The sequence below is a fragment of the Bufo bufo genome, chromosome 8, assembly GCF_905171765.1.
Source record: "Bufo bufo chromosome 8, aBufBuf1.1, whole genome shotgun sequence".
NCBI classification, from domain to species: domain Eukaryota; kingdom Metazoa; phylum Chordata; class Amphibia; order Anura; family Bufonidae; genus Bufo; species Bufo bufo.
Window position 1 is genome coordinate 22,849,079 of NC_053396.1, and position 13,326 is coordinate 22,862,404.

A 13,326-nucleotide genomic window follows, 5' to 3' on the forward strand; every position below is an offset into this window, starting at 1 on the left:
AAAAAGAATCATTCAACCTTTGCACGCTCATGTTACATCTAGAATATGGGAATGTTTCTGTGCAGCAATCTGGAGCAGTTCATGGATGGTGGGGACCCGCTTTGAGTGCTTGGCAATCACACCCTTTTTTTGAGTGTTTTCTTTTTGTATCTGCTCTTTCTCTTGATACTTTGGAGTCTAGGTGATTTTGGTCTGCACATCCTGACCCCTCTCCCCTTTCTCCTCCCCTTTTGTTTTAGCCCACAGCCAGACTGGTCCTATATGTGTGTGCTAACTTTAAATATATGGTGATGACCATTGGTGCCACAACCTGAAGAAGACCACCCCTCTGCAACATAGTGGGCTACTCTGATCAGAATCCCTAGGTTGTTATCCCCGATATTCTCCAATGTCACACCTCAACTCGGGACCATTAACCGAGCAGAGACTTCCTTAAGGCAGTTTCCCAATACCCTCCTCCCTTTTTTCCCGGCCCCCCCATGATGCATTTTCTGTTTGTCATGACGTGACTGGCTTAAAAAAAAAAAAGTAAATTATGTTCAATAAAAATATGTTGTGGGAAAAAAACATTTGCACAATAGATAATTGAGTCCTGTGTCTCATTAAGCCTGTGAAATATTTCATAAAGACAGGGTTGGGAAAGTACAGCTCCCTGTGGACAAGCAGTAGGGGGTAACATGACATATATATATATATATATATATATATATATATAACACTGAAGGTCTTGGCTGCATAGAAATCACTTGTGAAACATCTGGAAGACAGTTCTAAACTCCTTGAGGTTGTCATGTGCGACTTGTGCGTGTCAGTACTACTCCTACTTGGAGTGGTGTCTGGGCTTTGTAGCAGTGATCAGTCATGTCCAGGTGAGTCCTCATCATCAGCTTCATAGAGTGAGTTGGTTCCTGACTTTATTCTCACCTTGTATTGTAATGAGTGGTCTTCATTTTGTGTATGTCTACGATGTTTGCTTTTTTATGTTATACTTTTATCTGGTCTTTTTTTACTGACAGAAGTGAAAGTTTTAGGGATTGGGGACTCTGACAAATTGTCAATTCTTCGAGGCTGCCCTGGTCATCCTGGCCTTCCTGGCCAAAAAGGAGATGTTGGGGCACCGGGAGAAAAAGGTTGGTACAAGGTGAACAATTATAAAAATGTATCAGTTGTGTAAATGTGGGCAAGTGTGTCCGGCACTGCACTGTTAACAGGCAGAGTATCCCTGTCTCAGTGTCTTCTTCTGGTCACTTGTGCAGTCTGGCAGAATCTTTTCTGCTAAACACTGGTCCATATCTGCAGACAACTATAGAGCTTTTATCTGAACTAAATCTTCTATTGGGAGGGGTGGAGTGGAGAATAACAACCTAAACAGAAACAATGTTGCAATTTCAGTCTGTCATAGACTTGTATCGAGTTTCAAAACAAGTCTATGGGAAGGACTAAGCAGTTTTTCCAGACATAAACAAGCCTTCAGACATAAATATCAGCGCTAAACCAGAAAGTCAGAAGGCTAGTGTGTCTGGTTTTAACCTCCAAAACTATAAGTGCCCACAACAGCATAATTTGCAGTGCAAGCTAACCCTTCAAAGTGCAATAAAGTAGAGAGTTGATGGCTTCTCACAGTAGCAATAGGGGCAAATGTCCACAAATGTTCATAGTCCAAAGTACTCTTGCTCCAGGGCACTACAGAAGAAGTGGGTTGGGATAAGCATAGTGGTAAGGTTAGGAATGAGGGAGAATGGGATTGGATCAAGGGTACAAGTGGTAAAGCGTGGTTTAGAGAGTAGGGTGGAAAGCTTTCCCTCAGAGATAGTGGAGATGTAAATCTAGTACTATTTTTTTTTCCAGGACAAAGAGGATCTGTGGGGAGCACAGGAAAGGTTGGACCTTCAGGAAATAAAGGTTGGTAAAGAACTTATAAAGCAGATAATTAGAGATGAGCAAATTTCCGCGTATGAAATTCGTTCATACTTCGTTTGGTGGTAAAAGGTGAATTGCATTATGGATTCCGATACCACGGACCATAACGCAATTCTATGACACAATGCATAATGGAATGCCTTTAGAGGACTCCCCTGCATAACGGAAACGGGACGGATCTATTTGCAGCCCATAGACTTCTATTATGATAAAATGAATAATGGAATGGCTCTAAAAGCATTCCGTTATGTATTCTGTCATAGAATTGCGCTATGGTCTGTGGTAACGGAATCCATAACGCAATTCACCTTTTACCACCAAATGAAGTGTGAAAGAATTTCAAAATATGAAATTTGCTCATCTCTACAGATAATAATAGTACTAATATTAGTTGTATATGTGATAACAATGTAAAATTTAGATAATTTTATCTTTCTGGGCATTTTTCTACTGCTGCCCATACCATGCACCCTGAGACTATGCAGTGGGGATTTACAGTTAAACATCAGTCACTGTGTTCCACATTACATGTCACACTTTTTAAAAAGGTCCCAGGAACCTGAGATATGGGTAGATGTTTGGTCTAGGGACAACTAAGGATTATTTTACATAGGCAGTTGACTTGGTGATCGACACTCATTTACTTTCATTTCCACAGGACAATGATCATTAGGGGTTTGAACAAACTTCTCAGATCCTGGAGAACAGCGATCTACAGGGGTGACGTTGAGAATCGGTGTAGTCGTACTCAGTTCAAATGCTCCCTGACCGATGCAGTAATTTGAAGGGCACATTTCTTCCCGTCAGGGCACACCCTGGTTTTGGGGCTCCTGCCTAGTGGTAGGTGGGGTGCCCTTGGTGGTATTAGACTTTGAGATGCAAGACAGGGTTCCCTGAAGTGATATGACAGCAACGCACGTGTTGGTGCATACAATGATGAGACTAGATTTAGTGCAACAAGGTCACTGTAATGCAGTCTTTACATTTGTCATATGTAATTCCCACGGCTGTATATGGGAGGCTAGTTTCTCTCTGTTGATCGGGCTGTACATCACCTCCCTCCCGACTTAAGGGGTGCAATTTGTTACTGTCACTGTACTGATATCTCCTCAATATTGTACAGTCTCTAAACAGGTAATCAGGCTGTTCTTTTACATCAGGGGTGGGGAACCTCCGGCCCGCGGGATCAATTCATGTGGTCCCCGGCCTCCTGCCAGAGCATATAGTGAAAATGCTAATTTTGGCTGCAAAAAGACAGCGCTCTAGATTTTTTTTTTTATTGAAGCGCAAATTCTGTAACTTACCCCTAAGTCGGTTATATGTTTGACCAAATATAGCAGTCAAATTTTAAAGTTGAGAATTTTGTATGGCCAGCAAATGATGTTACAAATATCCAAATGGCCCTCGGCAGCAAAAAGGTTCCCCACCCCTGTTTTACATGATGGGAAGCCTGCAGCATATTTTCTCCCACCACATGCTTAGAAGACCATAGCCTTGATGTAGGTGATTGACCTTTCCCTGACAAATACTTTGCAATTCTTCTTGTAAGGCCACTGAACTTTCCACTTGGTAATTTTGTGGCACACAAAACGTCACTTTGGCCACATGTAATTCTCAGTGAAACTGATCTTTCTTTCTAAAACTGCTCTGAGCTGTTCCCTTGTCCACAGCTTAGCTTAGACTGCACTCGCTTCCTCCAAGAGCAATTTGTTTAGATGGAAAAGTCAGATCAAGAGTTTCAAAAGTCCAGCTCACCTGTAATTCCGTCGTGCACGGCAAAAGTTGAAGTTAAACTTGTATAGTCACGTAAAAACAAAGGTGATCCTGCACTGAAGGGTCCTATTGTCGACATTTCTTTATTGCCAAAATTTGAACATATATGGAACAGGACATGACATAGAGCAGCCTTCTCCCTCTTACTCCCGTTTAGCCGACATGTTTCGAGCCACCTAGGCTCTTAGTTGTGGCCTCTAGATGTAAAAGTGCCTTTATGCAGCTCTCCACTACGAGAATGTCACCAAACAGCTCCATATATCTGTTTTTCTTCAGTCTGAACTCATGTTTTATAGATCCATAAAATGTTGCTTACATTGGCATGGTCAAGCTGGCCCCACCAGAGAACCAGAAGATCCTCTGGTGATCCAAGGCTCTCATACAATAATGAGCCCAATGCCGCACATGGAGTTCTGAAATAGACTCAGCAGAGATTCCCGGTGGCTCCGTACAGCATTTACAGACGTACATTTATGCATAAAGACTAACAGAAGAGCCACCAGGAAAAATGGGAGTAAAGAGTAGAGGGATTAACATTTCTATGAAGCCTGGGTGGGTGGGTGTATGAAAGAATTATGACCCCATATCTGCTATCATGGCTGCTGTAAATGTAGCTATTTCCTGGACATGGCATCAAGAATAAAGGGTGATAGAAAAAAAATGTGCCTCATGGGCCCTGTCAGGGACGTTGCAATTGCGACTGGGCCCCTAAGCCAGGGGAGCCCACAGAGGGGCCTGTGGCGCACGGGGATTATGTATCGCTGTCCTCTAGATGGTGATACAGTTAAAGGGGTTATCCCATCATAATGATCACTGTTAAATCTGTTAATGATTTGACAGTGATCATTTTTGTAAATATACTTTATTAACAAATTCCCACCGATTAGGAGAAAATTCATCCCCACTTACCTTATTGTTGTGACTCGGTCTCCCCTGGTTACGACCACCGCTCTTCCGCAAAATCCCGATGGTCGCGCTTGCCCAGAAGACTTCTTCTTTTCTCCCGGCCGGGCCACTCGCTGTCCTGAACGCGCACGCTGCCGCGCATGCGCGACGGTGACTTCTTCCCGGCCAGAATAGTACAAAGCTGCGAACGCGCACGCCGGCTCTGTACTATACTGGCCAGAAATAAGTCACATTGCGCATGCGCGGCAGCGTGCGCGTTCAGTCCAGCGCGCGGCCCGGCCGGGAGAAGACTTCAATCAAGATGAAGCCCGCCCCCAGCCAGAATCCAGGAAGTGAACGCGCGGTGGCAGCAGGTAAGTATAAAAACGCAAAGTGGGATAACCCCTTTAAATGCTGCGGAAAGCCATGGGAGCGATGTCTCCCTGTCGTTACCTCTGATAGGCTAAAGGCCTAGTACCTGTAGCATATCAGAGGCCGGCACATGCGGCGCAATGATGTAATCATCATCGCGCTGCCTACAGGCCAGAAGAGGCCTGCACCGCATCCGCATCACTGACATAGAGGTAAGTATTTGAGCTTATTATTTTTGTATTTGTTTTTATTTGGCACCATGCTGTTGGGCCACCATGGGGGTGGGATAAGGAGCACTATGGGGGCATCTACTGGGGGGTTCTATATAGGAGCATTTTGTACTGGCACACATAAGGAGGCATGTTCTTGTACTGGCATACATTATGGGGGGCATTATGGGGATATTGGCTCTACTGGGGGCATTTTTGTATTGACACACATTATAGGGAGCATTTTTTTCACTGCGACACATAAGGGGGCATTTAGGTACTGGCATCCATTATAAGGGGGTATTTTTTGTACTAGTGCACATTATAAGGGGGTATTTTTTGTACTGGCACACATTATAAGGGGGTATTTTTTGCACTGGCGCACATCATAAGGGGGTATTTTTTGCACTGGCGCACATTATAAGGGGATATTTTTTGCACTGGCGCACATTATAAGGGGATATTTTTTGCACTGGCGCACATTATAAGGGGATATTTTTTGCACTGGCGCACATTATAAGGAGGTATTTTTAGTCGTGGTGCACATTATTGGTGGGACTTTGGGGAGGACTATTAATGTGGGGGACATGGGCACACAATTATTTTATTTTACACTATTAGTGTCAGGGACACTATTTACTGGGCACAGTTATTTTTTAGGGCACTGTGTGCCAATATTTATTAAAGGGGCACTATCTGTGTGGTACTAGTATTTTCAGGGGGACGGTTTCTGCAGTATAGTACTGGGAAACACAGCGGGAACAGTATTGGGGATGGCAGGATGGGGTGTTTAGAAGGTGGGGAGGATGATGGTAAAGTAGAAAACTAAAATGTATGTTTGTCAAACTCTGCAGAGAGAAGAGATGGCTGAAAGAAATCATCATGGCGGTCTGGTCTGCATGGAGAAGATGAGGAAAGAGAACATCAGAGGAGATGTAAGAGATTTTTGGCGCCTTATTCTCCTGAATATTTTGTAGCGCAGTATGTAATGTTTTCCAGGTTTGTCTTTTAGGCTAGGACTACACTGGTCACGGACAGGATCACAGAGTAGCGGTGATCGCCAGTCGCAAGAAATCCAGCAGTGCTGCGGCGATCCCATTCATTTTAATGGTACCACCGCTACTCTGGGATCCTGTCGACGACCATTGACACCGCGTAGCCATAGCCTAATAGTAGGGCTGGAGGGAAGGGGTTAGGTTGAGAATTTAGCATGGGGCGGGGTGCCGTTTCAATTTTTGCCTCAGGCAGCAAAAAAGGCAAAGTGCCCCCCTGCCCCTGGCCACAAAGCACTGAGGGAAGGGGAGCCCAAGCTGAACTCTTGCACCAGGGCCCATGAGACTATAGCTAGGCCCCTGGACACTGTTATAGCAGGCCTTAAAAAATCAAGATGTATTTGTCATGTACTTTCTAATCTTTCAAACCCTGGGCACATTTTCGGTGAAGTCTGATTGTACGTTCTACCATCTACCTGAGCGCTGAGGAGGGATATGGAAGGACAACTGCTCTTATAACGCTTATCTTTTTCTTATAGGAGAGAAAGGAGAAAGAGGTGCGACTGAGCCAGTCTATGGTAAGTTAGGGGTGAGAGGTTGGAGCAGAACCTAACTGTCTAAAGATCATATTGTCCAAAGATGCTAATCACAGGTGAAGCAAAATTTAGATATACAATCTACACAACAAAAAAACAAAACTAAAAAATCATTTCTTGAATTCTTTTTCTATACTTCAGTACTCTCTATTATAGTCTGTGGGGAGTCACGATAACAGACAAAACCTATGGATATGCCATAGATTAAAGGGTTCACCTGCTTTAGATAAGGTGATCACAAAGTGTCCTGCTGCTGGGACCGTTACTATGAGGGATCCTACAGCAAGTGTTTAGTTCCACTACAGCGCCACCGCAGGGGAAATGAAGTGTTACACATGCCCCATTGAACTCCAAGGTATGTCTCTGTGCTAGAACATGCAGGGTCTTCTTAAAGGGGTTCTGCAGTTTGTTTAAACTGATGATCTATCCTCTGGACAGATCATCAACATCTGATCAGTGAGGGTCCGACACCCGGGACCCCCGCCGATCAGCTGTTTGAGAAGGCAGCGGCACTCCAGCAGCGCCACGGCCTTCTCACTGTTTACCGCTGGCCCAGTGACGTCACGACTAGTATCAACTGGCCTGGGCGGGGCTAAGCTCTGTTCACTTGAATGGAGCTTAGCCCCGCCCAGGCCAGTTGATACTAGTCGTGATGTCACTTGGCCTGCGGTAAACCGTGAGAAGGCCGCGGCGCTCCTGAAGCACCGCTGCCTTCTCAAACAGCTGATCAGCGGGGGTCCCGGGTGTCGGACCCCCGCCGATCAGATGCTGATGATCTATCCAGAGGATAGATCATCAGTTTATACAAACTGCAGAACCCCTTTAAGTGAAAGATGTTTTTTTTTTTTTATAGTTGCTTTCCTGAATGGGAAACCCTGGTCTTCTATTAACTATAACAATATTTATTTTCTCTGTTTCCTAGCTGCCAGGAACTGCAAAGAAGTACTGAATCAGGGGGCAGTCCTCAGTGACTGGTACACCATATATCCAGATGGCAGCCGGCCCCTGAAGGTCCTGTGTGATATGGACACGGATGAAGGAGGATGGATTGTAAGTATGAGATGTAGTGTTGAACTGGCCCACCAGAGCACCAAAGAATCCTCCGGTGGGCCCAGATTCTGATACCGTAGTAGGCCCTAAAGGTCCAGAGGAAAAATAACATTTGGAGCTGCCTTTGGAGATATTAAATTGCCACTAGGGTCTATTTCTTTGAATTAAAATTTATTAGACTTTTTTGATGATATGGAGGTTGGGCCCCGAAAATTTTTTTTTCTGGTGGGCCCAAGGAATCCCAGCCTGACCCTAATGAAATGATTTATTAGGGAAATCACTAAATACAAAAATGGCTAATGCTACAACTTATTTGGCACAATATTGTTTGGCAATGGTTATTTGTGTTTGATGAGTGGGAGTTTAACGTGCAATCCTTTTGAATAGTCATGGCCCCTAATCTGGTCTTCTCTTGCCTTTAGGTAATACAGAGACGTTGGGATGGGTCAGTAGACTTCTTCCGCACTTGGGATGCTTATAAGAAAGGCTTTGGCAGCCGGCTAAGTGAATTTTGGATGGGGAATGAAAATATTCATCAAATAACTTCAACAGGTAATGAGAAACCCGTAGATCATCTCCTTATAGATAGTTTCTGCCCACTGCCAGACCCATTGCTGTGTAGCTAAGGTTAAAGAGTCCACAAATGGCTGTTGTCGGCTTGTTATGGACTGGTTACCTGGAGCGTCATTATTTGAGGGTACTGCTCATCATCTTCCCTGTTTTATTAAACTATGGGAACTAGGTTAAAGTTCTGGTGGTCTTCATTTACCCAAAATTGGCCACTACTATTCTGGAGAACCTCCAATATCTCTTCTAGGCCACACATAATGACTATGTAGGGCTAAAGTGGACCATAAACATAAGATAGCTTTTGGCCTAATGCTCGCTGGCTCAATAGTTATCTCTTTCAACACCCCCCTTACCTCGGGGATGATATGTATTTCTTAGGTCATTTATGGTGATAAGACCTGGTATTTAACAGAGGCCCTGGCCTGAATGTAGGGGTCCATCTCTATAAAGGTACCAGACCTCTGCAGTAAGTAAGACTGAATACACTGTTTTAGGGCTCATTCAGACAGCCGTATGCTGTCCGCAAAAATACTGAATGCTATCCGTTTTTTTGCGGATCCGCAAAAAAAATGAAACATGTCCTATACTTGTCCGTGAAAATCAGGACATGGCCCCATTGAAGTCTATGGGTCCGCAAAAATACTGAATGCTATCCGTTTTTTTGCAGATCTGTTTTTTTGCGGATCCGCAAAAAAACGGATAGCATTCAGTATTTTTGCGGACAGCATACGGCCGTCTGAATGAGCCCTTACTCTGAGACAAAAGTATTGCAAGGTCTCCTCTATGTTGTCGGAATGAGTTGAGTTTTATAAGGGCACTTCAAGCTCAGTGCCATGTTTTTGTAGCCATTTTAGTTTCCAATTTCTAAATCTTTTTCTAGGGACATGGGAATTACGTGTTGATCTACAAGATTTTGAAGGTAAAACAGTGTTTGCCAAGTATGCAAGCTTCAAAGTGTTGGATGAATCTGAGAAATACAAATTATTAATTGGAGCCTATCAGGAAGGAACTGCAGGTGAGAGACAATTTGGTAAAGTTGAAATAAAGTGGTCTGCCCCTTTAACCCATTCTAGCCATTCAGCAACCCCCACCCCACCCCCAGAAGACTCCTTAAAGCTGGGTTCACACCTGAGCGTATTCGATTAGAGCTGTTTACAGGCGTTTTTATCGGGCGTTTTTGAGGCCTATTTTGGGGCGTTTTTGTATTTTGGAAGTTCTTGCTATTGACCACAGAGGCGTACAATGAAAAACAGAGGTGTTACGCGCGACAATACGCCCCAAAGAAGCTCCTGTACTTCTTGGGGCGTAGGGCGTTTTACAGCGCGTTCGTACGAGCTGTAAAACGCTCAGGTGAGAACCATGCCCATAGGGAAACATTGGTTTTTGCCTGTTGAGCGTTTTACAGCGCGTAGGAACGCGCTGTAAAACTCTCAGGTGTGAACCTAGCCTTAAGGCTAAAACAGCTGCATAGGAAGGCTACAATGGGAAGAGTAGGAACAGCCTTGGTTGGAGAACAAATAAGGTGGTGGAGCATTGCCTCAAGTGTCATGGAAAGGGTGTGGTGGAATAAGGAAAGGAAAAGCCCTTCTGTCCTTGGTGCTAAAACCATCATTGGGGGTGGGGGGGTCGGTGGACATTTTGAGCTTTGCTATGTACGTCATTAAAGTTGAGGACTGTGAAGTTGAGGACTGTTCAATCTCCAGTGTGCGGAAGATGTTCTGATATTTGATATGTCTCTGTCACTTTGCAGGAGATTCTATGGGAGGTCTAAACAACATGAAGTTTAGTACTAAAGATGAAGACAACGACATTCATGAGGACAGTTGTTCCTTACTGTATAAAGGTGGCTGGTGGTATAGCAAGTGTCACAGGGCAAACCTTAATGGACTCTACCACCTAGGAGAGCACACATCTTTTGCAGATGGCATCAACTGGTATACTGCCAGAGGGCATAAATACTCGTACAAGCATGCAGAAATGAAGATTAGGCCTGTTTAGAGAAAGATGGAGCAATAATTGTCTTTAATGGTTGCCAAAACTGACTGCACGGGCCTGGTGGGTGATGGGTTTAGTTTGGCTGAAGTAGGCTCAGTGTATTGGCGGCCTGATCATAGTTGTAGCTAGGCTTTCCTTCATGATACAGTTCTCAGCTCTAGGCCTGTATCTAAATACTCTGACCAATGTGCGGTGGCCCTGAACCCAGAGCACATGTCTCCCCAAAGTTAGTCCTTGTAAATAGCTCCCTATAGATTTAGCTCTAGATAGGACTTTGAAAGAGTAAGCATGCTAGGCCAAAGAGGAAAAGCAATGCCTGGGCCCTCCAACAATACCACATGCCACCATTTCTATTTAAAGGGAACCTGTCATGTGGATATTTGATTATAATCTAACTAATTATATACAATAATTAACTACTAAAAAGTACCTTAGATGTATTCACTTACTGGTGTGACAGATGGTTACCTCATAATATACACAGAAAGATGCTGCATGCTAATGAGCTGATTTGAGTCCAGCGTGATGTCATTGAGTCCAGCGTATATATTTAATTCAGAGCTATAGCCACTCCCCTGCCCACCTGCTGCTGATTCCTATGGAAGCAAACTGTCATTCAGCAGCAGGTGGGCGGGGAGAGTCAGGAGCTCATGAATATTCATGACTCATCATTATCAGCTGGAGCTTTTCAATACAAGATGTTGGCAGATTGACTGGGTCAATTAAAGAAAGTGACCCAGCATTGTGCTAAGAGAATCAGTCACTTATTTATGTTGCTCTTAGTTAGGACACCATAAAACTGGTGACAGGTTCCCTTTAAATTAATAAATGTACTGTATATAATTTTATTGAATCATATAGCAAAACATTCCCAGCTCACCTGCTCCACCTCCATAGGCGTGCAAGGAACAACCGTAAAGCTTTCTGATCCGCTCATGGAATTTCAAAGGACTATAATAAAGAGATTGGATTTTATCCGTAGTGCATGTGCTGGATTTTTCAGTTTCTTTCAAGAAAATTTCTAAATTTGAATGTTTCCTTTAATTCCTCTGAAAACAAAATTAAGGGCCTCATTTATGAAAAAAAGAACTATCTGTTGCCCAAAACAACCAATCACAGTGCAGCTTTTAATTGTCAAGAGCACTATGAGAAATGAAAGCTGGGCTGTGATTGGGTTATCATTTATGGGAGCGATATGGTCGAAAAATGGGGGTAGCCGGTCATCTTATGGGGGTACTGGGACTTGCGGTGTACTGATTGGCACCGATAGGAAAGGGAATGTGAAGAATTTGGTGCACGCAATGTGAGCCGATCCCAATATGGCGGTGGGTGGTGAAGGTGGGGGTGATACCTATGTATTTGTTTTCAGAATATTTGTAAGATACAGTGGAAAATTGAATCGCTGTATTTCAAACTGAATTTGAAATAGTTAATGGTTGCATAAGGTGACAGGTTAGTGCTATACCCTACCCAGATAATCAGAATACTACCGCAACCAGAGAAACAGTGAGTTAGGGTCATGGGGGGTTTGATTATAATTGTGATTTTGTGATATTCAACCCAAGACAAATAATTATAACACAATCTGGGTGACCGCCTAACAGTGGCCAAAAAAATATCTGCCACAACACCCGTTTGCTTATGACTGCCGCAGTGCCCCTTACCAGGTGGCAGCAACCTTCGCCCCTCCCGCTGTTGTGGAACTACAACTCCTAGCATGCGCGCTTGCTCAGTCGTTCTCAGAAATCCCATAGAAGAGAATGGAACATGCTGGGAGTTGTAGTTTCACAACATCCAGAGGGCCAAAGGTTGTTGATCCCTGCCCTATACTATAGGATTTCAGCGGTATAGACCTCACTGTAAGATACTTGGGACCCCTCGTTGCCAATCCAACTTCTCCTCTTAAAGGGAGAGGAATCAGTGGATTATACAACAAATACAATAATAAAAAACCTTGATCTCCCGGGGCAATAAACGACAGAACTGCTTTTACGTCTGGGAGCCGTTCAGATTAGACAGAGAAGAGATCTGATCACTGGGTGGTAAGGAAAGCTCCAGATCTCCTCTGCTGAAGATACCAGGAACTTGCAACTTAAAGAAAATCTCCCCTGATGCTTGCCACTTACCACCATTTCAACGCAGCTGCATAAATAGAAGCTGGTGCCAGTGCAGCGCCCTAAAATGTATGTCACCCGGATGCTGAAAGAGACTACACAGACACCCATCTTTTAACACGGGCAGATAAATTGTCCAAGACGCCTGTTGATCGGCGATATAGTCGATCAGCGCTGGTTGAGGGGTCTTTTACGCTCAGAAATAAGCGTTTATACAAATGCTGTACGAATAAGGCACTTAAAAGGGTTGTCTAGGATTTTAATGGCCTAGCCCCATCAGATCAATGGGGGTGTCGACACCCCGCACCCCCACCGATCAGCACTTAAGTGAAAGGTAGAAGCAGCACTGTAGCCATCAGCTCTGTCCAAACACAGTGGATGGAGCATGTAGTGTAGGGGCGTGAGGTATTGGACCCCTGCCAATTTGATATTAATGGGCTATCCTGAGAATAGGCGATCAATATCAAAATTCTAAACTGACCCTTTAAGTCAGTGCCAGACTATTATGACTAGCAGAGCATTAATCCTGGACAACCCCTTTAAGACAGTGCCAGACTATTAGAATTAGCGGAGCATTAATCCTGGACAACCCCTTTAAGACAGTGCCAGACTATTATGACTAGCAGAGCATTAATCCTGGACAAGTCCTTTAAGACAGTGGGGGATTGAGTCAGCACAACCTGTATGTAGGTGCACATCACTATGGCGAAATACATATACAAACGGAAAATACAAATGTGATAGCACTCTTCATCCAGCATTATGCCCTGCCTCCATGCTGGATGAGGCATTGGTGTACATTTTGGCCAAAGCGTAATAAGCCACTCACCACGTCAAGGTCGCCTCTATG

At 44.1% G+C, this 13,326-nt stretch overlaps 1 protein-coding gene across 1 annotated transcript; it reads left to right on the forward strand.

Annotated features, from left to right (window-relative positions):
* Positions 1 to 784: 784 nt before the first annotated feature.
* LOC121009271 (ficolin-1-like) lies at positions 785 to 10,715 on the forward strand. The gene is made up of 8 exons (XM_040442275.1): positions 785 to 869; positions 1,017 to 1,130; positions 1,849 to 1,902; positions 6,691 to 6,729; positions 7,670 to 7,797; positions 8,220 to 8,349; positions 9,248 to 9,382; positions 10,118 to 10,715. Exons 1-8 carry the CDS (start codon positions 791 to 793, stop codon positions 10,363 to 10,365), a joined length of 927 nt encoding a protein of 308 aa, XP_040298209.1. The 5' UTR covers positions 785 to 790; the 3' UTR covers positions 10,366 to 10,715.
* The last annotated feature ends 2,611 nt before the right edge of the window (positions 10,716 to 13,326 follow it).

What these genes read in the sequence shown, in the direction of transcription:
- LOC121009271 (XM_040442275.1), top strand. Translation starts at nt 791, where the DNA reads ATGTGCGACTTGTGCGTGTCAGTACTACTCCTACTTGGAGTGGTGTCT. An exon ending in TGGGGCACCGGGAGAAAAAG is followed by an intron (nt 1,131 to 1,848) that starts GTTGGTACAAGG and finishes TTTTTTTTCCAG; the next exon opens with GACAAAGAGGATCTGTGGGG. An exon ending in CTATCAGGAAGGAACTGCAG is followed by an intron (nt 9,383 to 10,117) that starts GTGAGAGACAAT and finishes GTCACTTTGCAG; the next exon opens with GAGATTCTATGGGAGGTCTA.